Genomic DNA, 27,098 nt, shown 5'->3' with positions numbered 1-27,098 from the left:
ATCTATCTATCTATCTATGTGTCCAGTTCTCTTTGTCCAAGTGGTGTTGCTGTCCCCAGCTGAACAAGGCTCACAGGCATATTCAGGAGTGTGGGTGGAAAACTTGTTACCCAGGGCCACAATGGCACTAATTACCAAGTAATTATTGCCATTTTAGTAATGGCACTAATTACTAACTCATTAGTGCCATAGCTAAATTAAAACTGGCTGAAGAAGTCAGTTGAAAGACTGAACTTTGTATCTCCTGTTAATGCAGGAGAAGTAGATGCAGAGTTTGCAGGATGTTAACATGTCCAAAGGTGATAACATGCCAAATAGGTAATTTAGGTAAGTGAGATAGAGAAGCACTGAGTCTGAGAGATTATGTCATTTGTTTTGAGTGTGGTATGAAAAGTTATTCCAGACAGATGTTTTAGTTTTGGGCCCTGTTTCATAATTTCTGTACAATAACATCTGTATGCTGTAACACTGGAATTTCTCAATTATGGGATCAATAAAGGTGTATCTTATATTATATTATATTATATTATATTATCTGTCCTGCCCCACTGTAAAACAAAAATACTGACAAGAGTTGCAAGCTACACCACTGACATCTAGTGGCTGACAGAAAGTTGTGAAAACCAGTGATGCATCTTGAGTCACTGCTGATAACTTTGTTTTCTGAAGATGAAAAAAAAAAAAAACCTGCCAACAAATCCTTCAGATATCTACGCACCCACTGGCACACACTGTCACACACTGTCAATCTTGCAAGTGCTGGCTGAATCCTGACCAGTAATATGCAACCTTTGAGACCTTTGTCATAGATGATCCCACGATTAAGAGCTTCTCAAGAACTTTTATTAAAATTATATATAACATTACATTTGGATTAAAAGACAGATTGCACCCGAGTTCATCAAATAAATTATGACACAAAGATATCAAATGCATAAGCAGCTGTTTCAATTGATGTACTTCATATTAAACAGACAAGTAAACATACAAAAAAAAGTGATTGTCCATCGCTGTAAATACTGACTTCATATGGCAATAAAAAAGAATATAATGATTTCTCATATGTGACTTTGAAACAGTACATATATGTATATATAATAGTATATAAGACATGTGTTTTCAGTCTTCAAGGTTTAAATCTAAATAATTAATGCATATCCTAAATTCTGTAATTCTCTCCTCATTGCATAACTTGACATTTAATAGGACTAGAATGCATTTTAAAAAAACTTTTATCACTTCCACCTGAACAAACAGCCCTTATTCCACTTTTATCCACAACTTAATCACCAATACATTGAGGAATACACGTCATAAAATGTCAAGTCAGATGGACGGTGATTTGAAATTCTTAGTGTAAGGGGATTACAGTAAATAACCTGTCAATATAAAAAAAGACAGTTGCACCTTCAGACTCTTTGTATCTCTTCATCTGACCTTGCCACAAGTCCTCAACTGAGACAGCACCTTGTCGACCTGCAACAGAGCAGAGCAAGGAACTTATACAGTATTCACATTATTGTACTTAAGTGTAATAATAATAATAATAATAATTAAAACTGCTTATAAATGACATTCATACATAAAAATGTATATAATAATTGTACAGTGTACACAACAACAGATGTACGAGATGTTATCACGGGTGGCTCGTTTCTGATTTTGACAGATTGAAGTCATCGCTGTAGGGAGACTCTAGTGTGGCATTAAAACAACTGCTTCATTTTTTCATGGGTCAGTTATTGGACATCAAGGTGCTAATTTTATGAACCATTTTACATGTTTTTTTTTTATTATTATTTATCATGGTATACAGCTAAAATTATTTTATTGGCACGCTCAAGTCTCCACAGGTAAATGCATCCATCCATCCATCCAAGATATCACTCACTGTAATGAACCAGTGAGACTGTGGCCCGTAGTGAAGCTGCGCCTTGAAGTTCATCTTACTGGCTGGAGCCAGAGCGTGGAGGTGGAGGTGGGGAACAGATGAGAATGGAGGAATGTGAAACCCCATCCTGTCAGTGCGAGTGTGAAAACAGACACATGAGCATAGGTTTGCAAAGAAATGATAAAAAAAAAACTTGTCATTCCTCTGAAGCAAATGAAGTCACAACTCTGATGATGTCATCTCAGCAGACTGACTTACCTGACGTCACTCAGGTCGCCGACTTTATTCTTCTCTAGTACACTGGTAGCCATTTCTATCATCCGCTCCACTAGGAACAAACAAATCAAATTAGTATGGTTCCATCATACAGCCTAAAAAGTTAGGGTACCATCTAACCATGATAAGGGACTGTTCATTACTTATGAGAGGGGAGACGGTGGTGCAAAATGTTGCAGGCATGTCAAATATTTTTTAAGCACTAGGGAGGGACTTGTGTTTTTTATGGTATATTCTGCTGAAGCGCGCACACACAGCGGAGGATTTGCATTTCGCTTATGAAATTAGCTGTTTCAATTCAATTCAATTCAATTCAGTGGAACTTTATTTAACCCGATGGAAATTCTTGTGCCAGAGAATGCTTCAAATGACAGTGGCACTAACTACAGTAACCACAGTCTAATGTTCACAACCAGTAACAATCAGTGGGTTTCCTGGGTCAGGGTCACTCACTGGGCCCAGTTTTAGCACAACAGAGTATTAAACAACTGGCAAAATATACAAATATATGTGTATATGTTTGTTGGTGTAATGGTGGAAGGGTCATTTATTCCCCCGTCACTCAGGGAGGCTTTAAAAAACAAACGCAAAAACAAAATACAAAGTCACACCCCAGCCACCCCTCTGCTCTGATAAGTAAAGAACAGTCCCTAAGTAGACAGTCAGATCCAAAGTACAAAGTTTAAATTTGTAGTTAAAGGGAAGAAGAGTGTGTAAGAGTTCAGGGTATTCCTGTTCCAGAGGACAGTTTATTCACATCAGAGAGGATGATACCTGATGTCTGATGTCATGTTTAGCCTAATCATGATCTCTTTGGAGACAATAAATACCTTTATGTTCATATTATAATAGAAAAATTATTAATCTTTCTAATGATTTTTCTAAATTCATTTTTGATTAAAAAGACCTTTTATATCTTTTTCCTCTTTACTCTTCTCTGTATCTTTTTTTATTATCATTTTTACAGCACTTTAAACTGCCCCTGTGTGAAATATGCTATACAAATAAAGCTGCCTTGCCTTGTCAGTGTCTTAAATTCACAGTTACATGAATTTTAAGGATTATCTCTCCAGTTTCTAGCTCTGACTGATTGTCCCAGGCAGTATTTCCTGTAATGAATCAATGACTGCTGACTCATCTGTCTCTATTGAACTCTTACCAATACTGACCTGCTAACAAACAGTGAAACAGACATGTATAGATCAGAGTCCGGGTCTTACTCACCCAGAGGTATGTGATCCCCCTGGAGACATTTGCAGTTGTCAATATGAGTCCTGGGAATAACGAGGTAGTGATGTATGGCTCCAGGCTTCATGTCACGGAAACAGAGCAGCTCATCATCCTGTACAGAGACACAGAGGCAGAGGCAGGAGTTTACACTGTTTACTTCCTGAACATGGAGGAAGAGTTGGGTACTCACGCTCAGCAGGATCTCTGTCTCAGCCTGGTTGTTCACTATCAAGCAGAAAGGACAGTCTTCGCTCCCTGAAGCGTCCCGAGTCCCCATTATTGTCTCTCAAGTTATGACATCACTGTAGTGTTGAGGCTGAATACCTTTGAAGTCTGGGCGTGTCTGCTGTCAGGAGTCAGGACGACCAGCTGCTGACAGAGCTCATCGAGTCGCTCCAATGCTGCGTTAATGGGAAACACGGAAATTCCAATGTCAAGCTACTCAAGTATGAGCTGTCAGACATTGCATCCGTGTAAACCAAAACACTGGTCTGTATTAAGCGGTTAATAATTACTGGAAAAGAAAAACTTCAAACATTACCATATTTACACATTTTATAATCCTTGACACTGCATTATTGTCACGCCGAAGTGTCTGCTTCATTATTCTCCACAAGTAAAATGAAAACACTGTAATACATGTTGTACACGCATTCCTCAAACTTATGTCAAACTTTATGGATTTTTATTCCTCACTAAAAAAAAATTAATGAATAGAATAAAGCTCTTTTAAGAACAGACCAAACTTCAAATGAACTTTGCTAAAAACATACCCTGAAAAAATCACAACACTGACAGTTTTGGGATTTTTATTTTGCACAAATAATTAACAAAAACAACAACAAGGAAAACTCTGGAGTGCATTTAATAAAAACCTGCATGTCTTTGGACTGTGGGAGGAAGCCGGAGTATCAGCTGCTACAGGACGAATATGCAAGCTCCACACAGAAGAGCATCATAAAGACCTTATGGTATCAATAACGTATCTCTGGTACCTTCTCTGTCCCTGTCACACAGATGGCTCTTGTGTAAGTATCTTTACTATTTCGGTTGACATCAATACATGGTATACATTCTCAAAGAAATGTGTGTTTAATTCAATTATCACAAACTCAGTGAGTGACACACAAAACATGGAGGCACACAGTATTCTAGTGTAGGAAGTACACAAGTTTGTTCCTGAGGCTTATAATGAGTTTGGGGTGGTTATCATTTTCACATGACTGTGTTTGTTTTTCTGGTTAATTTCAGAAAATTTTGGAAAATGTGTTCAAGGACTTTCCAGGATGTATTTTGTGGTAATAAACAGAAACTCTCTTCAATCCCAAAAGGACAGATTGTAGCTGTGCACACAAATACACACAAGTACACACAGTACCATGGCATTTAATGGAGTCAATCCATTTTTTTTCATATATCACCAACCATTACAGTATAATTCATTTCACACTTTGCCATCATACATACATTCATACACACATTAAAGCTATAGTGTGTAACTTCTGTCGCCTACCAGCGGATAAAGCGTTATTACAACAAATAAGCAGACACTTCCATGTACACAGAGTAACACTCTGTACACAAAGTAACACTCGCCACACACCGTGTACACAGAGTAAACACGTGGCGAACACCAGGCTGCTAACATTACATTACGTTCATAGCACCATTTCCAAGAAAATAATAAAGTACTAGGTCCAGTACATGTAACAGCAACTCATACTACTCATAATATAATTATAAACCAAGTCACTTACTTATCCAACAGCAGCAAGGCAACATCCGTGTCTGCCCTCAGCCCAATTTCTTCCTTCAGGGCTCTCCACCGAGGAAAAGCAACGCCAATACAAATCCTTGTTTGCCTTCTCCGTCAGTCACTTTCCTTCTTTGCTAATAGACCTTCAGCCGAACGTCCAGGCTTTTTCTTTGTGGTAGGATCCACTTCTGAACCGTGTCTCGGCCGCTTCTTTGTTGCTTTCTCTTTCTACCTGCGCTCTACCTCTTGCTATGACACTCTCCGCTCTTCCTCCCCCTCCCTTCTTGTTGTGAGGAAGCATTTCCTGTGCGGCAGCGCGGGAATGTCACCGGTCGACACGCAAACTAAAAATGATATATATTGAAAAATACCGCGAGATGTTAGAGGAGCCGATCGGCTGATCAGCATTGTGTCATCTCCTCTAGTAGTGGCTTGGGTGAAACGGACATTTACGGACACGTAGAAGTTATGCACTATAGCTTTAAGCCAACAACAAACAGTTCATACAACTGTTAATCAGCACAGACTGTTTGCTGCACACAGACATTCAGTGTGGTCATTGTCTCTACAGTGACGCTTCAGTCCTTTGGCTTTCCTTTAATATCTAATTAATTTACCTGCTTCATTATCTCATTTACCGACTCAGTTCCCAGATATTGCTCTTGACAGTTTATGATGTTGTCATGCCCAAACATGATAAACAAAAAGCACCCCCTGTACATGGCTTATTCTGGTTCAGAGACTCCTCTGACATGTTTGTTGCTCCTCTCTTCTTGACTGGTGGAGTTTTACCCTTGAGATGCTGCCGAAGACTGCTTTCCTGTAAAGAGAAAAACATTCATGGAGACAGGGCAATGAAAGTCTCAAGATCAAAGGAGAAAGTCACTACGCGTGTTTCAGAATCTACATTTACATCTGTTTAGCCACAGGGGTTTAGTGTTGTTGGAGCCCACAGGAACATCGCTCCACAACGCTTTTTTTTCTCAGAGTGAGGATTAGAATATATGTCATTCACATAAACGCTTGAAGATCCACTCATTACTAAAAGTGTATGTCATATAAAAACTAATGGTCAAAGCTGTCACAGTGGATGGATTCACGTCATCAACTCATGCACTGAGTAACATTACAAGTTAATGTTTCATTTTATAGTTACAGTCTACTAATAAAACTCTCCACGGTATGAACAGTGGTTACCTGAGCCTCAAAACCAGACACAACTCAGCCCTGAGCAGAGTGACCGTCTTCTCTTGACCAATCAACAGACTGCAGTGTTCACAGCTCCACCTTTTAGTACCAGATCTGTGTGCTAGGTACCCCAACAGAGGGGGGACCAAAAATGGGGACGGTACGGAACGGTTCCATTGGTACCATCCACAACTTTTCACAGTGGAAACGGAATAAAGGCGAACTGAACTGAATCGTACCGGACTGCTTGGTGGAACCAGGGCTCTAGAGTAGATTTCTAGATTACCATAAAAACTCTGAAATTTTCACTTTGCATATTTAACACTACAATGACCCTAATATTATAAGGGAATTGTCAGGAGTAAGGAAAGTGGTATGGGGGATTTATAGTCTTCGACACTCACAGTAACAAACCTATAGGACCTTGGAATGAACTTAAACTCCAGGTACTTGCAGATTTTACTGGCCGGGGCAAGCACATGGAGGTGGAGGTGATCAACTGAAGTGTAGGGAGGTCGGTGGAACCCCAGCCTGTGGAGGAAAACACATCAATGTAATGATAAGCACACTGACAAGCAAATAAAAGTACAGTTTTGGGGTGGCAATCTCTAGTGGTTGTAGTGATTATGATGGTAGTCAGGTGACTTAGTGTGAAGGGTGAGAAAGTCTGGATGGGAAGTAGTTGGGGTGGATGAGTGGGGTCAAAAAACACAGGACTTAGATCCAGGAGACCACTAATAGTGATAAAACTGAGTTAACTGTCATTGGCACCAAATCCACCTTAGCAAAAACTGACAGTTTCACACTCGATATTGATGACCAACACATTCTCCAACCTCGTCACATATCGACATTTGGTCAAGGACTTTCCACGTCCACATACGACGTGAAAGGTACCCTGGGTGTGTTGGTTGTTGAAGTTCTGGGACACCGTGTCAAGTTCTGCCTGTTACATGCTTTGTCTTCTTTCAAGATACACTTCTGTTTTCACAGGAAATGTATCATTTACATACAGTCTCTTTCAAAATAAACGCACTACGTTGGTACAACACCGCGAATTGTAGTTTTTTTCCTTCAACAACTAATTCACATGGTAAGGCTTAGGAAAGCCTTTTGGCTTTTGGCTTTAGAAGCTAACAGGATGCTAACACTGCTCTCTTGTATGAAAGTCAGTGTTTGTTGGACCCATCCACCCCGGTCAGACTTTTGCCACCTTAACTTTCGTCCTTGTCCCGCTGCGTTTCCCCCTGATGCTGCCAGGCCCCGTTAAATTATAAGGGCATCTGGCCGCATATCATGCTGATGTTCAAGGACCCTTTTTGTCGTTGGTTTATGATGCCGCAAGTCACTGCCCAAGTGCTGGATTTCGATGACTTCGGAGTGAGAACAGGCTCTGATTATTTCTTAGTTTCCCCCTTCCTGAAGGTTAAGAGTCTGGGCATCATCCTTGACAGCACTCTGTCATTCCAAGCTCACATCAGTCATGTAACTCAGACTGTTTTCTTCCATCTATGCAACATAAACTCCCATCCCTCACACCGCACAGTACCGTCATTCTTGTTCACACACACACACACACACACACACACACACACACACACACACACACACTGCCTGTCTTTATCTACCTCATGTCATTTATATCAGTGATCCCTTGGTCGTGTAGGACAGCTCTCCCCATTTCAGCCATCCTTTCAACTGTTAGATAAAAGACTCAGTTATTTCTTTGTAAAGACACAACATGATAAAACCTACAGGCAGCATGAGAAAGCTTAAATAGCTCCTTATTAATAGTAGTAGTAATATTATCATTAGTAGTAGTAAGAGTAGTAGTAGGCCTACTGGCAGCAGTACTTTAGTAGTTTTAGTAGCAACGATAGTAGCTGTAGCAGCGCAGTAGAAATAGTGGTTCAATGGTACTTGCAGTACTTATAATTTGTAGTGATCCACTATAACTGACCGAGGTTGATGTGTCCCTGGTGCAGCGAGAAGCAGCTGTGTATGTGCTCTATGGGTACGACCAGGTAATGGTGAGGAGCAGCAGGCCAAATGTCTCTGAAACACACCAGCTCCTTGTTCTGTCCGAGAGGATGGAAACAAAGAGATGAAACAAACACATGTTAACCTGTTAACAGGCCAGTGAATGCAGCATTGTTAAAAGATATTTGTATGTAAAAGTTGTGTGTGGCAGGAAACAGAGGATAAACTGCCCGTGCCGTGAGCATAAAGGCACTTCCTCCTCCACTGTGGGGAAAAGACTTTCACAATAATTTATTTTCATACTTAAACCCAATTTTTTTTCTCATATACTAATTTTTATACATATTCTCACTCAGTCCTTCATACATTCTACTCTTATTCATATATATTTTAACTAACACATTCATGTTTATTCATACATTAAACCCTCAAATTTCTATATTTTCAAACTTATATTTCCAGTGTATATTTTTACCCATATTCATACATTTTACTCTCTTATTCAAATTTATTTTAAACACATTTATACATTTATTCATACATTTAACTCTCAAATTTATATATTTTCACACTCATATTTATACTGTATATTTATACTCACACATTTTCACTCTCATATCAGAGCGGTACAATTTCACATACACATTCATACATTTTACTATAATATTCATATATTTTAACTCAAATATTTATACATTTTCTTCAACATATTTTCACTTTCATACATTTTACTCTTTTTATATATTTTTTTTAACTAACACATTCCTACATTTTATTCATAAGTTTAACTCTCACATTAATATATTTTCAAACTCATATTTATTTGGTATATTTTTATGCACACATCCATACATTATCACTCTCATGTTTGTACAATTTAACACACACATAAATGCATTTTACTCTCATTTTCATAGGTATTTTAAACTAACAGATTCATACATTCATTCCTATGTTTAACTCTTAAATGTATATATTTTCAAACTAATATTTATACTGTATACTTTCATGCACACATTCATACATTGTTACTCTCATGTTTGTACAATTTAACACATACTTTTATACATTTTACTCTAATCTTTATATATTTTACTCACTCCTTCATACATTTAACCCTCTTATTCATATATATTCTTAACGAACACATTAAGTACACTTGACTCTCAAATGTATATATTTTCAAACTTATTTAATACTGTATATTTTTACTCACACATTCATACATTTCACTCTCATTTTTATATATTTTTACTCACTCCATACATTTCACTCTCTTATTCATATATATTTTTTTAACAAACTCATTCACACGTTTATTCATACATTTGTCTCTCCTTTAAATATCTTAATATTTTCATATCTAAACTGTATATATTTTCACCTACACATTCATACATTTTTCTCTAGTTTTCATATATTTTAATTCACATCTTTATACATATTACACTTTTTTTCTCCACTCAGTCCTTCATACTTTTTACTTTTTTCTAAACTTTTTTAATTGACATTAATACAGTTAGTAATACTGTTAACTCTCAAAATTACATATTTTCAAACTCGTATTTATACTGTATATTTTTTCTCACACATTCATACATTTTACTCTCTTACTCATATATTTTCTAACTAACCCATTTTTACATTCATTCATACATTTGACTCAAGTATCTATCTATCTATCTATCTATCTATCTATCTATTGTCATTCACACATTCATACATTTTCACTCTCATATCTGAACTGTATATTTTCATGTACACATTCATACATTTTTCTCTTCTATTCATATATTTGAACACACATTCATAGCTACATTTTGCTCTTATGCACATGCAGTCAATGTACAGAATTTAGTACATTAATATTATTACTAATATATAAATGTATGAAGAAAATTTAAGTTTGTCTTAATAAACTACATGTACAATATGATGTAGAAGAAGAGTGTATGTTTATGTAAGAGAGAGTACAGCATGGATGTATAAAGGGAACAGATAAAACCAGAAGTAGAACACTTCCTAAGTTTAACCAAAACGTGTTTAACCCACAACACAGCTGACGTAAAAGTATAACATACCGGAAAGATGAGTTGTACCCACAGTTTGACAACTGTACCTTTAAAAAGTATCTTACCTTTTTAATGATTCGCGTTTCTTTGTCTTGCTCGTTGGCTATCAAACAGAAAATACAAGTTTCTTCATCTGAGTCAGGTTTGTCTTTCGCCATGTTTCCAATGTTTAAATGAAAAGCGTCAGTTGTTTCCGTTTCAGGTCGCTGCTGGGAAACTTCTCTGTCATAGGCTGGAAACCCAAACCTGCCGGAGATCGTCTATGTTTGCGAAGAGATATCACTATTTTCCCTGAGCCCTCACACCAAACACTGTAGGCATACAGTTGCCATCTCTTTACTGTCCGTACAAACATAAATAAAAAGTATTTCAAGGATATTGCAGAGGAGGAAATGCAATGTAATGAAATGTAGATAGTTTAAGTTTTATGTAGCTTTGATAAAAACTATAAATATTTTCTATGACGTAAGCCAATCAAATTTAAGATATAAAAACGTGGTGCCTGAAATCAGAGGTGGAGTGAAACCTCTTGCTCTTCTTTTCTTCCTTCCTTCCTTCCTTTCAATCAATTTAATTTAGACCTGAGAGTGAGTCAGTTATAATCTCCCGAGTGTTTCATCTTCTTAATTGTGGATCTTTGAGGGGTGATGTCCCGCTGTAAGTTGATCACAGTAACTGAGTCCTCAGTCAGACAATAACAAGACACAATGAGGCCAGTGTTAATGATCGGTAAAATCAATTGTGTTAAATACTATCTGGACATTAAAGGGGAAGTTGGGTATTTTTCAACCTGGACCTTGTTTGCTCATGTTTGTGTCAAAGTGACTGATGGAAATAATACTTCTTGAAATCCATCCAGTGTTGAGTGAGACTGTAAAAATGTACATCCACTAAAAGTTCTTGTTTTTGACACTGCCAGGCTCAGGTTGTCATTAAACTGTCTGACATTATGGAAAGGACCCCTGCAGAGGTACACCTTTCTGGTAATGAGTTTTCAGTCCCTTATCCAGGGCCGGGTCTTTGGGGCAGCAGGCCAAGCAAAGCACCCCAGACGTCCCTCTCCCCAGCAACATTTTCCAGCTCCTCCTGGGGGACCCCAAGGCGTTCCCAGGTCAGATGAGATATGTAATGCCTGCAACGAGTTCTGGGTCTGCCCCGGGGCCTCCTACCAGTGGGATGTGCCTGGGACACCTCGAATGGGAGGTGCCCAGGAGGCATCCTGATCAGATGCCCGAACAACCTCAGCTGACCTCTTCTGCAAAGGAGCAGTGGCTCTACTCCGAGCTCCCTCCGGTTGTCATTTTGGCCGCTTATATCCGCAATCTCATTCTTTCGGTCACTTCCCAGAGCTCATGACCATAGGTGAGGGTTGGGACGTAGATAGACCAGTAAATCAATAGCTTTGCCCTCTGTTTGTTCACAAGTGAGGGAAGGCGAAGCTGAGGGTTTAGGGATATGGTTTTGGGGCTGTTATTGGGCTAAAAAACAATATTACTCTTCACCAAAAAGGTCTAACTCTGTAGGGATCCTTTCAATAATTTTGTCATATACTTAGAATAATACACCACACATGGGTCCCTGCCCCTGCCTGCAGCCCAGCACACAATGCACCTGGCTCCGATCCCAGTCCATGCAGGTGGTGGGCCCGTAGAGTGGCAGCTCCATGTCATTAATTCGGACTGGGCCCAAGGCCTGGCCAGCAGACGCCTGCTGGCGAGCTCCTGCCCCAGATCTGACTTCAGAGGGGGAGCCCTGGTGTCCCCATACCGGATGAGATACTCTGTCCTTGAATGTGCCGTTTCATCGTGGTCTTCCAGAACCACTTATAGTCTGGACTTCTTTACCTTGGGAGACCCTACCGGGAGTTGTCAGCCCAAGACGACACAACTTCCAGGATCATGGGGACACACAAACCCCTCCACCACGTTAAGGTGGCGATTCTTGGAGGGATAACAAAAAGGTCAGTCTCTGTAGGGATCCCTTTTAAAGAGGGAGCTCGGAGTAGAGCCGCTGCTCCTTCGCAACAAAAGGAGTCAGTTGAGAAGGTTTGGGCATCTGATAAGGACGCCTCCTGCAGCCTCCTGTTAGAAGTGTTCCGGGCACGTCCCACTGGCAGGAGGCCCCGGACAGACCCAGGACACACTGGAGGGATTACATATCTTATCTGGCCTGGGAACGCCTCAGGGTCCCCCAGGATGTGCTGGAAAGCGTTGCTGGGGAGAGGGACATGTGGAATACTTTGCTCAGCCTGCTGCCCTCGCAACCTGGCTTTGGATAAGCAGCTGAAAATAGATGGATAGATGGATTTAGAATAATAACGTGAGCCTGTCAGTGGCCAAAAAAAGCAGTTTTAGTTGATGTAAATTGACGGTAAACAAATGCCCCAGGTGGTTAAATTGCAACCTGTTTTCGCGGCGACTGGCTGCAGCCCTCTCACTCAATGCTGAACCAGTTTCAGAACACGTTGTTTCGATTCATCACTTAGACACAACAACATGGGAAAAAGGTCCATGTTAAAAATTACTGAACGTACCCTTTAAATTCCAGAAAACTGGAACTGGAACACATGGAAATAAAATTGGACTTAAACAACACAGCCAATGATCATATCTGTATATATTTAACATTTATTTAGGTTTAAATGTGGTTGCAATAACAACACAATAAATAGATCCTTAGTGATATCACAGCAGTTTTGGATTCACAAGAAATAATACTCAGGGAGCATTCACAGTTACAACACAAGACAACAAAGCTCATTTTCACATGAAGCGATAACTGGCATTAGTGAAGAGTATGACAGGTATCATCATAACAGTGGTGTCAGACATTTGCAGTACTGCATATTCATGCACTACAAGCCTGTGTTGGATACACGGGATATAAACGAACATTTCTTTTCCATGTTAGTAGATCTGAATTTTTAGTTAGTGGCATATCAAGAGTGCAAAAACACACGGTCCCTTTTCCATTTTTAAGTAAAGCAGAGGCTGACCTGTGGCTGGACAGGAAGCTTCCCCTCCTGTAGTGGTGATGCAACAGCATTCAGTAACAATTTTTACATGGAGGAAATGCTTAATTACACAGGGCCACAACACAGCATTGACTGTCGATTAATACCGTAGTGCAAAGTGACATCATGTTAAACTTGTACTGGCTCTCTGAACAACGACCACGAATGAAAATCATATTTATAAATTCAGTCAAATGAATGAGATATGAATTCAATACTGACAAACAATCACTTCTAGTGCTTGTTGGGTCCGATCGGAAACATTTTACACAACATCTCTATAAAAGTACAACCACTAACAAAAAAACAACACGACTTTATAAAAAAAAAAAAAACAATGTAAAAATAAAATGCAAAAATAAAAAAATCTAAAATATTTTATAAAATATGATGAGCTCACAACAGTATGTGAAATTAAAATAAAAACATATTTGGTCATTGCGAACCTGGCTTTGTTTTGGATTGTACAGGGGAATTAAAATAAGTACTTGTGAGTAAATGCGATGGAACATTCTCATTCGGTTCATCTAAAACTCAAAGACGAGAACAAGATGGCCATCAGAGGAAGTGCAGCACTTTCATTGTAAACAATTACAACATTTTCCGCTCTGGAAATTAATTTAATGGTGGACGATCAAAAAAAACAAACAAAACAAAAAACAAAACTCCCTTCCTTTAAGCTTGAAATTCATCGCTTCATAAAAAAAGTTTCAAACGTCTTCAGCACACAATCCTGTACATTCCCAAACTAATTAGATCTGAACAAATCGACCTACAGCATTATGGGATACCTTGTTCTTTCATACACACTTCCGTTTTTTGTGATAACCTCGACAGTAACATCAGCAGCTTCCTCTCTTCGTAAGCTTTTGGTGGTAAGGCAGTCTGCATGCTGGGAAAGCTGGAGGCGTTGACGGATGTCTAAGGCAGCCAATAAACTGAGCAACACTTTCTCACACTTCACATTCAAAGGAAGGAGGAACCAGACGTGAACTGGCCGACCTACCTGCAGGTCAAACCCACCTCGGAACAGGCTACAGAAGACGGATGTTTCAGGTCAACGTAACGACTGCACACGCTTCTCTCACACAACATTTAGTGTCATTGTGGGGTAGCTAGATTTGCCTCCAAGTGGTGCGTAATAGACTTGGGGGTGTCTGAGGGTTCGGAGCGGAGAGTGAATGTCAAGAGTAGCTGGGAGCAGGTGAGTTTACTCGAAGGTCCACACCTCCACGCTGTGGATGTTGAAGTCCTGCTGGGCGGAGAGTGGCTGGTTGTTGAAGGTGGCGCATTTGGTGGTGGTGCCTCGGTACAGCTCGGCGTCCAGCCACAGACCCAGCTGACCACTTCGGAGGAAAGTCAGGAAACAGGTGGATGTTATTTGATGGCAAACAAGGGTTTAAAAATATTAATAATCCTTGAAAACAATCGTGTCCCTCCTCTTCTTTCTACTGCTTCATTAGAATCTACCATGTCTCACCGAAAACAACCAGTCAGCCCTGAGGAGTCTCTAACGCAGCTGTCAATCATATTGATCACTGCTCCCAAACTGCCGTCACAAATATGAATCAAGATCCTGTTAGTGCATTGCCTATTTCTCACCTCAAATATATTCAGAAATTTGCTTGGCCAGTCGGTGGTGTTTTGTTTTAGCTCGACTGTTTCCAATATGGTCAAAGGAGACAGACTTTCTCATTTTACAGCTAAACAGTACACTAAAATGTGTTTCGGAAAACATTTGAGGTAACGAATAGGCAATGCAGTAACAAAATCTTGATTTATAGTTCACAAGCAGTGATTGACAGCTGCTTTAGAGGTCCCGAAGCTCTGATTGGTTGTTTTCATTCACATATAGTGATATAGTAAGGTCATTAGAAGCACTACAAGGCAACAGAGTAGGCCGAGGAATTAGGGCTGCCCCCTTATAGTTGACCAGACATCAGTCAACCAGAAAGGTCATTAGTCAGCAAGATTTCATTGGTTGCTTAGTCGCAGAAAAAAACAAAACAAAAATAAAAAAACAAACAAACATAAAACTCTAATAGGAGTGGTGCCCTGTGAAAATAAATCAAAACCTATATGACTGGACCATGTGGGAATTTAATTTGAAAAGACAAACACAGGAAGTGACCACGCTCAGCAGTCAGACAGGAGTCACATTAATTTCCAGGGCTGGTACCTGCGGTTATTCCACAGGCTAGTTAATAACATGTCGGGCAGGAAATCCAAAGTGTGGGATCATTTTGAGAAGGTGAAGGACGAACCCAAGGTGATATGTAAACTCATCTTCATTGGTCGACTGCAAACATGACATATCATCTGAAACATGTCAGTAGCTACATGCCCATTAGCCCACAGCGTCATTAACAGGCGGCTCGCTCAGTGTGTGACGTGCACTTGTAGATAAAATATAGGCCTATATTAATGAAGGTTCATTAGTACGGTTTTGTATTTCTCTGTAATGTAGCACAGTGTTAACAATGTTACTGATACTATTCTCCCTCACACCTTCAACTCAAACCATTGTGTTGCCCCGCCCAAAATATATTATTCACCTGTATGTACGTAACTCGAACGAAGGGAAGAGAGACCATAGCGACAGAGCAGAAGCTGGGAGTACAGAACAGGGGTCATGCAGACAGAACAAAATGAAATTCAAGGACTTTCACGTACTTTGTCGAGTACTATTTTTTCATTTTCAAGTACGTCACTTGAAGCAAATAATTCATTTTCAAGTTTAACTTTTTATTACACAAATAAATAATGCAATCAGTGTCTCTCTTTTCAGTGAAAGATTACTTATCAAAGTCTTTTTAGGCATAACTGTGTAAAATCCTCAACAAAACACTTGCATGACGGGAGCTGTGGTGCTTATACTACTGTGATGCACCACGTTCTTGTGTGGTGAGCAAGTTCCAATCCAAACAAAGGTTGCACAGAAAGCTATTACAGTAATGCACTGCTGAAAAGTGAGGAAAATTAATCATCTTGAAAAGTCAGCTCAGGTCAAGTCAAGTTTATCCATGCCAGCAAAGACCTACTGCTTGTGCCAGTGTTTTATCAGTGGAGCGAAGTAAAATCAAACTATGATGTCAGGTGGGACATCATGAAGGCGAGGATGAAGGGAGAGGAAGAGTGTTCTGCAAGATGATAATGTGTCAAAATTTTAAAAAAGACAAAACCTCATGTGAACCCTTCAATAAATTTTTTTTTAAAAAAGACTTGAAGAGAGCTCTCCTGGGGGCGGGGAGAAGCGGCGAGCTTGCCTGCAGGCATAAGTTATGAGCATGTCTCGAGAGTGTTTATATTTGTAGCGTTACTGCCAGAGGGAGAACACAAAAGTTCCCCATTCCAGCTTTAACAAGCCTGTAATTTCCAGCATGGCTCATAGGTCTACTCACCCTCCTCCTCCCATCTGCAGAGAATCAGTATTGCCCTTCACGAAGTAAGAATTCTCCCCCGTCCAGCGGTACACCTGAAAATGGAGAGCAAATGGTCTGATATTACAACTTGAGAAATAAAGCTAAACACCCAAACTGAGTTCTTAAACTATCTTCGTACAAACCTTGATCTCAGGACAGAAGCTGTAGAGGAATGTCTCTCCTGTGCCGTAGCAGTGTTCGCTCACCCTGAAGGGATGAGTCGAGAAAGCTCCAAATATCTGTGATAAGAGTCAGATTCAGTTTAAGGTTGAAAAAGACTTGGAACAAATAAAACCAGTGGTTAAAACCCCCGTGTGAAGTTTTATGATTCTGACAGCATAAGATTTTACAGCAGTGTACAAGACACCAAAGTCCAGTGTTTCTGTGTTCAATGTGGGCAGTGACGCACACAGAAAGCTAGCTTGCTACCCAATTTTAGCTAACATGCTAATATAAATACAACGACAATGTAAGTGGTACATTTTCTTCTGTTTCCTCCCTGTCCCCTTAGACTGCTGTTCACCCACAGCATTATAAGCCAGTGAGGCCCCACTCATTTCCACAAAACACCTTCCTTTGGACAGGATCTACCTGGTTATCCATGTCTTTGATGACCAGCAGCACGGGGCTGTCCACGTCTGCCAGGCTCCTGTACAGGGTCTTCAGGCTGGTCCCATGTTTCACAGTGCTGTACACCAGTCTCCAGGGGTAAATCTGCACACGGGCTGGCAGGCGACAGGCAAGCTGGAGGGAAATCACATCATCAGATTACCAGGCATACTCATCAGTGCGTTGTCAGTAACTGGATTATTATATGTGGTAAATAGCCAGCTGCAGGCAACTGCTTTGAATTAAAACATACCTTCTCAATGTGCGTGTCCTGCAGCAGATCACTGGTGTCACTGAGTAGGGGCAGTGCATCCACCGATAATTCTCCGTCACAGCTGCCGAAGCTCTGCCTACGCTTCGCCTCATCAATGGTGATGATCTTGGAGTGAAACAAGCACATAAACAAGCCAACATTAAGAGGAATCAAGACACAAAGGCTGCGGTCGAACAGTCCTTTTTGCTTAGGATGGTTCCTAAATGAGTGAAATGACCCAGAAGTAAAGTGGCAGCTGTGATAAGATCTGCTCGACTGTCTCAGTGCCAAGGAAAGATGCTTCAGTGCTTCCTTTCTTATCTCCTTTCATGTAGGATACACTGAACCATCCCTTATTAAGGGAAACAAGATAATGCCTTCCCACATTTACTTGTGGCAGGAACATTAAAAGTGATGCACTAGTGCACCATTTACGATATGCCTATGATGCATAAAGTTAACAGGGCTTGACAGTAACGGTTGCCAGGTTGAATCAGGCAACCATAAGGAGAAATTGCCAACCAATTCCTGGCCTTTTTAACATATTAAAAATAGGGACAACAAACAATGCACCCCAAAATAAATACATTGTTTAATATTTATTGCAGTAGTGATATTCAAATATTGCTGCCACAGTCAGAACCGGGACTGGACAACATTGCATGTATGTTGGTGTATTTTCTCTTATGCGCACATGCATCTGTTTTAGAGACAAGGCCAAAGCAACTTAAGCTACACTAAAGATTAAAATCCAGTAAAGTAACAGATAAAACAAACTACAAAGAATGTTGTTTGGTTCCTGTGATAAAGCTCTAAAACACTTTTCATGTCACGAAGACACACATGGCAATATAGATCAAAAAGACCACTACGTTGCAACAGACAGGTCTTCATCAGGGTCTGCGTCTGCTGCAGCTTGTTGCTTCATTGTTTTTGAAGGAGACTTGCATTTAATACTTTTTGATTGATATTTCACTCACCCAATGAGCCCTTCGCAAGGTGGAATAAACACTTTTTATGTCGCATTTCTATTACTAAGAAGACGTATAACTGCATAATACCTAATTACTCATGATATGAGGTGACTAAAAATGGCTAGCGTATTTTGTCAGCAACCAAAAGTTCATGACACCCTGGCAACCACTTTTGAGCCCTGTTACACAATTATGTTTATACAATCTTTCAAGATGGGATTCATTTCGATGACTACGAGTGGACAAGAGGGTGAGTGTGAGCAACCGTTCTTAATGTGACGACCATTTTGTTTCATTTTTGTCACTGTTAGCCTACAGTCCTTTTTGAAATTCAATTCCAACCTTAGTAATGGAGTAATATTTTTACCAGGTTGTCCATGTTTATATAGCATGCATGAAACAACACCATAAGAAGTATCCAAGATAATAATAACAATAATAATGGTTAGCAGTTTTAAAAACCCATGTTACAAAGTGCTTTACCGTGTCAGACCCACGTTAATAACATCCAGAATCTTTTCCAGAATCCTTCACCTTTCCTGACCACATGATGTTTTCCATCAAGATGGAGGAAAAGAAGACTTCACTGCCTGTGTCAAACAGGGTATGTAAGTAGAGGGAAATGAGTAGTCTACCTGCTTTTATACTGAGCTCACCTCCCAGCTGCAGGATGCAGGGTCACTGAAGAAGTTGTCTATCATGTCCAGCTCGTCTTTCTCCACCACAACAAAGCCCTGCTCTCTAGCCTCCTTCCCGTACACGTCTGGAGACCACTGGACGAAAAATGCATACAGATGGTCCACCCTGGAACAAACACACACACAAACACATGCATACAGTGTAGTGGTTTGGTTAAAGGCACATTGTTAGCTGAAGACAAGAGTCCAGTATCATCTTTCATCGTCTCACCTTTCTTGTGGCACAGCGAACCAGTACTCCGGCTGTTTACCCCGGCCCCCGAATGAGTGGGCGGGGCTAGAGGTCATCCCGGTGGCAAAGGACTTTCTCATTGGCTTCCCCACTTTGAAGCACAGGAACATAGGTGGGATTTTACTCTTCTCCTCTGATGAGAAAAGCATGTCTATGGAGAATGAGGAAATAAAAACAGAGCGAGAGTTTGGTTAGTTTGATATCACACTCCATCATGTCACTGCAGCCTCCATCAGCAACCCCACTGTCACACATTTAACACCCAAAATGATGGTTTATGGTTTATGATCCCTACCTTCTATTGGGGCCTGCATCCTCTCCAGCAGCCACGACTTCACTTCTGCCTCATAATTCTTCCTCCGTCTCTCCTCCTCGCTGAGTTCGGCCCCACCTGCTGGTCCGTCTGGAATTTGCCTCCTCGGATTCGAGTTCCCACAAACCTCTGCAGCCTCCTTCAGACTCAATTTCCTGTTTTGGTCCACTGGTGCGCCGATTATTTTCTCAGGTGCACCGTTTAGCAGCTCTTCGGTCCCTTTAGCTTTTATATCTTTGGTTTCCTCTCGGTTTGTAGGTTTATCGTGTGAGTCACCCTGTTTTTCAGTCTCTGAAGAGGATTTTACTGACTCTCCATCCTCAATGGAGCTGTTCTGAGCTACACCTTCATCCTCTTCATCATCCAGCTTCCCTTTAGTTTGCCTCACAATTGATTTGTCTTTTAAGTCTCCCCGGCCCGGGCAGCTTGGTCCTAGTTCCTGTTGGTCCCTGCTGACGATGCTGGGTGTTTTGGAGGAGGACGTCCCCTCTGCTTCTTCAGTGCTCCCGTTGACAGTCGGCTCCAACTCTGTGAATCCTTCGTCTGACGGAGACTTGGCTGTCTGCTCGCCCTCTGTGCTCCCTGGTATTAAGAAGATGAAACAGTTATTTGTTTCACATTAAAACATTTCCATTATCAATAAATCTGTAGATTTATTTTTGGATTATAATTATTTATTTGGTTTGTATGATGGCAGGTAATAGTGAAAAATGGCCATCATGATGACCCCACCAAAAATGAAAACCCAAAGATACTCAATTTAGCATCACAGAAGGCCTCTCTGACACATCCACTGGAGTTTTGATTGTCCCAGTGTGAGCAACATTGGTCCGACTCAGGTTGACCAGATCATCAAAACAGTTGGCAGATATCCAAAAATAACAAAAGCGCATCACCCATGCCCCACATTTGTTGGGCCAAAACGCATTCACCCTGTAGCTCCCTTATTTGGTTCAACTGACGCACTGACCACCTCCTTTTCTTGCACTCCCATTGTCTTCTCAGTAGAACTAAGTGTAAAATCTCTTCCTCTTTAATTAACTCACTTATCTCTTCATCAAATCCCTCTATTATCAAAATGCCAAAACATACAAAACTATGATTAAGAACAGGATGACTTCAGACCCTCTGCAGCCTAATAAAGTCAACAATGGATGACATGATGTTACCAGTTTCTGAGAGGGTTGATTCGATGTCGTCCAAGACGATTGGTCGCTTCGGATCGAGGGCTTCGTAGCGGCTGAAGGGGTTTAGGTCTCGCTCTGACGGCAGTTGCTCCCACTCGCCGGGCCTGTACACAGGACACAAATCCTGGGGTAGGTCTCTGTGGGGTCACGGGGCATCACACATACCGCACCGCAAACCAGGATGAAGATGAAAAGGGAAAAACAAAAAACAGAAAAGGTCCAAACAGAAATTATAAATGACCAGAATGATACAAAACAAACATGTGATGTGAAACTACAGAAGCTCTGAGAGAGAAGTGAGACAAGAACTGGGGATCTATGTTCTAAGTCTGATCTAAGTTGTTTTGGTTTTGGTTTTGATTCCCGAAATTGATTTTTTTTTCATCTGTGACACAGATCCTAGTTACTAATACTCATTTTGGCCACAAGAGGCTGACGTGCACCACTTCTTCATGTTCTAAATAAAAGCATTCATGTTTGCTTCCATCTGAGTTATAATTTCTCCATGCATTGCCATCATGTCATGACATGACAGACATGACAAGATATGGCATTAATAAAAATCTGACGCTGAGCAACTCGGCTGGAAAGCAAAGATTTACCAAGTTGAAGTGGGTTGCAGAGGCTTTGTAGGCAAGTCAACTACCAGGCTGCTAAAAGAAATAGGAATTCAAGGCCATCAGAGCCCTCTCTGGTGCAGCCGAACAGGCAAGCTGGTGGCTATGGATTAGGAGGAAAGACGCCACTTGGGCCCTAAAATACCACTGACAACAACTATGCGCAACAACAATCAACCAGTTAAACTCCACCTTGATTAAAGTTAGGTACATTGATCTCTTGTTAGTTTCTTCTCTCTTCTCCCCTCTCTTCCCTCATCAAAATGAGGGAGTAGGAGAGGTAGAGTGTACATCTTCAGTCTGCACAGACGTCTCTCCTAGTCTCTGCCTTCCCTATGCTACTCCTTACTTTTCTATCTACCTTTGCTCTTTCCTTCTTTCCTATCCACTAACCCTTTGGCTCCCACTCTGACCCCCAGACAGCACTATTACTCCCACTCATAGTCTCAAGCATGTGCATCAGGGATTGTATCATCTCGTCCTGAACTGAACTGAACTTACATAACAACTATAGATATGTACTTTGTGTTTAGTAGGGTAGAACATGGATTTTTCTTTTACTATTTAAAATGGGTAAAATATTGTTTAATTGTACTACTACTGCAGGAGCATCACACGGCTAACGTTACCTAAACGTTATTAACAGGTTTGACGACAGGTTCAAGGTGTTTCGGTGTTGGAGTAGGTGTGTTAAGACCTTTCAACAGTTCGATTTTGGATGTTGGCTGCTGCTGTTGTGTTAGCTTGTGCTAACCGGGCAGATGTTAAACTTTTATTTTCCTACTTGCCTCTCAGGGCTTCTGTAGACAACAGCAGATGAATCAAAAATAAAAAAATAAATAATGAAGATCAAATAAAAACATTAAAATGAAAACTCACAAAACTATAACAACTGGACTCAGAGAGATTTTAACTTAACATTCAGTGGAAACAAAGGTGATTCATAAAAAGGAATGTGTTAAAGAGGTTAATGTGTAAAGTCCTGTAAATCCAAAGAGCGTTGTACAACCAGATTTACTTTTAGGAAGAACAAGAGAGATAGAAACTGTAAAGAGGAACAAGACAGACTGAGTCAGAGCTGAGGGCTGGACGAAGAACCGTTAGAAGAGGGAAATGAGGAAAGTGATATGGTTTGGAACTCTTACGACGGCAGAGCATCTTTCAGCTTCATGCGTGACACGTCGTCATACAGCGCCACAGAGACGACCTCCTCCATGGGGCAGATCAAGCCGTACTCCTCGCAGCCATGCTCGATCACCAGGGGGTCTGACTTGTGCGGGTCAAACATGATGTTGTTGGGGGTCACAATCAGCACGCCACCCACCACTCCCTGCAACAATGAAATAACACACAGACAGACGGCAGTGCTGAAGGAGGCAACATCTGAAAACTAACAAAATACAAGTGGTACCTGCTGATAGAAAAGTTTTTATTTAGTGAATAAAATATCAGGAAATCTAATAAGTGTTGTGGCATTAATTTGAATTATTACATGCCATTATCATATTTTCTTACCATGCCGTCTGTGAAATATTTGCAGCTCATCTTGATGAATTTAACCGTTGCCGGGCTCTCGTCCTCTGAGTTTGGGGACAGCTCACGCCGGAGGGACTTTGCTGACGTGCAGTTTGAAACTCCGTCCTGAGGGAAGTTAAAAAGACACAAGAGAGTACAAAATGTTATGCTTGTGCTGAAGGTGCCTTTGACCTTCACTTATTTAGAGATTTCAGGCCACCAGAGCATTTTATATTAGGTACCCACTTTTTAAAGTTATGCCCAAAAGTAACTTTCACTTGACTGTCAGATGCTGGTAGATTAAATTACCTTCCATGGAAAAATATTCAGTCTAAATTGTTTATGCACTTCACAATAAAAACTGCTCACTCACGCCATCAATTAAATTTGCAATCCATCATGGAGGGGAATCAGAAATTGAATTACAAGAGAATAATAAAACATTTTGTAGCATCAGAGCCATAATTTCACTTTAACAAAATTGCCTCAGTTAGAGATCCAGTCTAGACGGACAATTTGGGACAAAGCTTGAAAACACACCAAAGAGACTCCTGTTAAAGGAATACTTCACCCACAAAATGGCCATTTGTATAATAATTACTCACCATGCGTTACTTTGAATTCATAAAGAAAATGTTATTTTTCCTGTATGCCTCCAGGATAAATGAAGAATCCAAAAATGGCAAAGATTTTTTAAATATTTTAACATTTTAGTGAAAATGCATGTGTTTGGAAAGCACTGAGCATATGACTGGATAAATGAGACTTGGATTATACTGCAGGAGTTGTGTGAGAGTTTGTAAATGGATGTTTTGATATAGTTTTCCTGTAGTTTAATTAAGAACATTCACCTTTTTTGGATTCTCCTTTCACCATGGAGGCATTTCTTCACTGCCAGTATCTCACTATCACTATCCTCATTCATATTTTAAGAAGCTACAAATTATATTCAGCCACAAAATAAACCTGAAAAGCTGGAAATCAGAACAGAAGCACAGAGAGTTGTTGCATAGAGATGATACACCATCTCATCTAGTTGCATCGGTGTGAACCGGCAGGTTTTTAGAACATTACAGAGCAACGCATTGCAAGTACATGCCTGTTTTAACTCGTCTCATCGCGAATCTTTGGTCTGAACCGGGTTTTAAACAGACCCTAGAGTAAAATATTATTGATACAATTAAACCAAAGGTGGATTTAAATGTTATCTGCGATTTTTAAAAAGTTTTATACTTAAGATTCAGACAGAAAACACAAAAGGATTGAGGGGGGGCACCATGTCTTCTTTTAACAACCCTTTTAACAAATTTGTCCCAAAATGGCTGTTTTAAGCTACTGTATAATGCCATGTGCTTTTAGAAACATAATGAATCAGGTTTTACTCACATGTGGCGCTTTCTCCGATGAGCCATTTGTGAAGGAGGGATCAGAGGAACTCTGAGACTTCAGGTCAGTTTCTGATTGGCTCACGTCAGGAACAAACAGTTTCTGTAATAACGATGATGGACAGGAGATTGGCCAGACATTCAGAGGAATAATGACAGATCTGAAGCAATGGTTCTGGTTATTGTCGAGGTTCTCACCTGACCGGGGTAGACACTGCGAGAGAAGAGCTTGTTCAGCTGGACCAGCTTGTTTGGGGTGATGTTGAACTTGAGTGCAATGCTGTTGAGGGAATCATCAGGTCCCACCTGTAACAAGAGATGAACTCCTCTGTGAACATTTTAAAAAGGCACACAGGTGAAAATACCACACAATGCAAGGTACAAGCTTTCTGCTAAAGAGTCAGCATGTTATTTAAACTGTGTTTTCACTGTAGTTTTACTCACAAAGTACTCCACTGTCCCTGGTGGTCTCTTCTTCTCCCTCTTCGCCTGATTGTTACTTTTACAGCCATCATCTACGAGGGAAACAGAAAACAAGAAAAGGACTTGTAAGAAATTAATATATGGTGTTATTCTGTACACCCAGCCCAGTCGCCAGAAGGAAATGTAGGCAGTGCATTTCTGAAAACCACGGATAACTTACATTTGTACGTTTCATATCGATGTTTCGAAAGTGAACTAGTTCAGATTACATGTATATGAGCTGACTTTGTCATCAGGAGGCGGAGGGGATGGTGGATGTCGCAAGACCTAGGCAAGATAACTGCCAAATTGCAGACCACTGTTCGAGACCAACAAACAACAAAACCAGTTGTTTTTTTTTTGGTTTTTATATCAAGACATCACAGCATTTCCAGCAGTGATTGTGCCAACCACACTGGGTGTTATTTAGCGAAACATCATGGCATTTCCAGTGGCCACTGTACTAACCAAACTAGGTGTTATTTAGACAGATATCACAGCATTTCAAGTGGTGATTGCGCCAACCAAACTGGGTTTTTTTCAGCAAGACATGACATATCCAGCAGTGATAATGCAAACCAAAATGGTTGTTTTTAGCAAGACATTGGTGGCATTTCCTATGGTGATTGTGCCAACCAAACTGGGACTTATTTAGCGGGACATCACAGCATTTCCAGCAGTGATTATGTCAACCAAATTGGGTCTTTTAGCAAGACAGTGGCAGCATTTCTGTCAGTGGTTATGCTGCCAAAACTGGGTGTTTTCTAGCAAGAAATCAAGGTCTTTCCAGCAGCCATTGTACCAACCAAACTAGGAGTTTATTAGCGAGACATTGGCAGCAACCGTGCCACCAAAACTGGGTATTTTAAACAATTTTTTCCCTAATTCTAACCAAGTGGTTTTTTTGCCCTAATGTAGCCACCATTAACCATAGCATTGTTGAAATGTAGAGTTTCAACATATCCACTTCATAATAACACACAAATCTTATGTATCTGTAGTTTGCAGAAATGAACAATGCCAACATTTATTCTGAAGATTGGGTTGCTCCATCTCATACTTTCTAGGTTACTAACAGATATATTTATGTTTCTAAGATAAACACCATCCACTGAGGGTGGTGCAAGAGAAAGTACCCCACAAGAGACGACTTCTAAATATCCTGTGGTTAATTGCCTTTTGAGTCAGCACCAGTGCTTGTTTGTCTCCTATCATTATCCAGCCTTAAAACACTGCCCCACGCATACTGAAGCAGTTATCATAAACACACACAATCTGACCCTTGTAGTAGACAAGATCCACAGTCTGCAATTTCTTCTTGCCAAGAACACAGAAGCTATTAACGTACCACTCCCTGAATGCTAAATTACACTGCTGCCTCCTCCATGGAAACAGAGGGCATGACTAAGCATTAGACAGCCAGACTCCAGCTGCTCTTTACTGTACTGAGCATCAAAGCCAAGACTGCTGTCACCTCTGTGAGCACTGTCACTTATTCATTGAATTAATATAATGGGCTGCGACTGATAATATGCTATGAAGTATTGCAGACTATGGACTTTTAGCTGAAAGCTCATATATAACCTGAAGAGTTTTGTTTGTCTATTACACTGCAGAGCATCATTTGGATTTTATGGGCTGCAGATAAGAATGTTTGTGGCTTTATTAAAGCACATACTGCAGAGTTTACACAGCTGGCTGACCCACTGCACACGTAAGTCCATTATCACTGTAAATATGAAGGAGTAGGTGATGAATGATGCTGAAAACAGTTCAGTGACACATTATAGCATGATGCTCATAATGTATCACTGAAGACAAAAATGCAGGTCGGATTAGCTTTGTTGTTGGGCACATATGAACCCAGCAAGCATTTTTTGGTTTAAAAAATGTCTAATAGCCGTCTACATGAAGACCTGACGTCTAGGCTAAATCACAGCTGAATTTGGGCTGTCAGTGAAAATTTGGTAGACGTCTAACCATAGCCAAAGTGTAGACGTCATCAATTATACGGCTATGTAGAGA

General features: G+C 40.4%; 4 protein-coding genes across 7 annotated transcripts in view; 1 reads left to right on the top strand and 3 right to left on the bottom strand.

Moving 5' to 3' along the window:
- Positions 1 to 27,098, top strand: part of LOC126398464 (trans-L-3-hydroxyproline dehydratase) — a 263,012-nt gene that overhangs the window by 134,538 nt on the left and 101,376 nt on the right. The window lies entirely within an intron of this gene.
- Positions 823 to 3,726, bottom strand: LOC126398467 (adenosine 5'-monophosphoramidase HINT3-like). The gene is made up of 5 exons (XM_050057831.1): positions 3,588 to 3,726; positions 3,392 to 3,509; positions 2,150 to 2,219; positions 1,892 to 2,018; positions 823 to 1,476 (listed from the first exon to the last, which is right to left on the bottom strand). Exons 1-5 carry the CDS (start codon positions 3,672 to 3,674, stop codon positions 1,429 to 1,431), a joined length of 450 nt encoding a protein of 149 aa, XP_049913788.1. The 5' UTR covers positions 3,675 to 3,726; the 3' UTR covers positions 823 to 1,428.
- On the bottom strand, positions 3,672 to 10,598 carry LOC126398466 (adenosine 5'-monophosphoramidase HINT3-like). The gene is made up of 6 exons (XM_050057830.1): positions 10,459 to 10,598; positions 8,302 to 8,419; positions 7,970 to 8,039; positions 6,746 to 6,872; positions 5,155 to 5,973; positions 3,672 to 3,798 (listed from the first exon to the last, which is right to left on the bottom strand). The coding sequence occupies exons 1-5, from the start codon at positions 10,549 to 10,551 to the stop codon at positions 5,824 to 5,826; spliced, it is 558 nt and encodes a 185-aa protein (XP_049913787.1). The 5' UTR covers positions 10,552 to 10,598; the 3' UTR covers positions 3,672 to 3,798; positions 5,155 to 5,823.
- LOC126398445 (nuclear receptor coactivator 7) overlaps positions 13,003 to 27,098 on the bottom strand; it is a 24,498-nt gene continuing 10,402 nt past the window's right edge. For 2 of the 4 annotated variants that reach the window (XM_050057793.1, XM_050057794.1), the window contains exons 4-17: positions 25,056 to 25,126; positions 24,810 to 24,917; positions 24,613 to 24,714; positions 23,227 to 23,352; positions 22,857 to 23,041; positions 21,077 to 21,231; positions 19,890 to 20,489; positions 19,574 to 19,745; positions 19,321 to 19,468; positions 17,691 to 17,816; positions 17,420 to 17,572; positions 16,972 to 17,067; positions 16,808 to 16,881; positions 13,003 to 14,752 (exon numbers count right to left, since the gene is read on the bottom strand). In XM_050057793.1, the coding sequence (XP_049913750.1) occupies positions 14,617 to 14,752; positions 16,808 to 16,881; positions 16,972 to 17,067; positions 17,420 to 17,572; positions 17,691 to 17,816; positions 19,321 to 19,468; positions 19,574 to 19,745; positions 19,890 to 20,489; positions 21,077 to 21,231; positions 22,857 to 23,041; positions 23,227 to 23,352; positions 24,613 to 24,714; positions 24,810 to 24,917; positions 25,056 to 25,126 (2,252 nt within the window). In that variant the 3' untranslated portion in view covers positions 13,003 to 14,616. The remainder of the gene's footprint in view (positions 14,753 to 16,807; positions 16,882 to 16,971; positions 17,068 to 17,419; positions 17,573 to 17,690; positions 17,817 to 19,320; positions 19,469 to 19,573; positions 19,746 to 19,889; positions 20,490 to 21,076; positions 21,232 to 22,856; positions 23,042 to 23,226; positions 23,353 to 24,612; positions 24,715 to 24,809; positions 24,918 to 25,055; positions 25,127 to 27,098) is intronic. The other 2 variants (XM_050057795.1, XM_050057796.1) reach the window with 2 other exon arrangements.

The sequence above is a fragment of the Epinephelus moara genome, chromosome 12 (assembly GCF_006386435.1).
Source record: "Epinephelus moara isolate mb chromosome 12, YSFRI_EMoa_1.0, whole genome shotgun sequence".
In the NCBI taxonomy this organism is placed as follows: domain Eukaryota; kingdom Metazoa; phylum Chordata; class Actinopteri; order Perciformes; family Serranidae; genus Epinephelus; species Epinephelus moara.
This window is presented reverse-complemented; position numbering and strand designations above follow the sequence as displayed.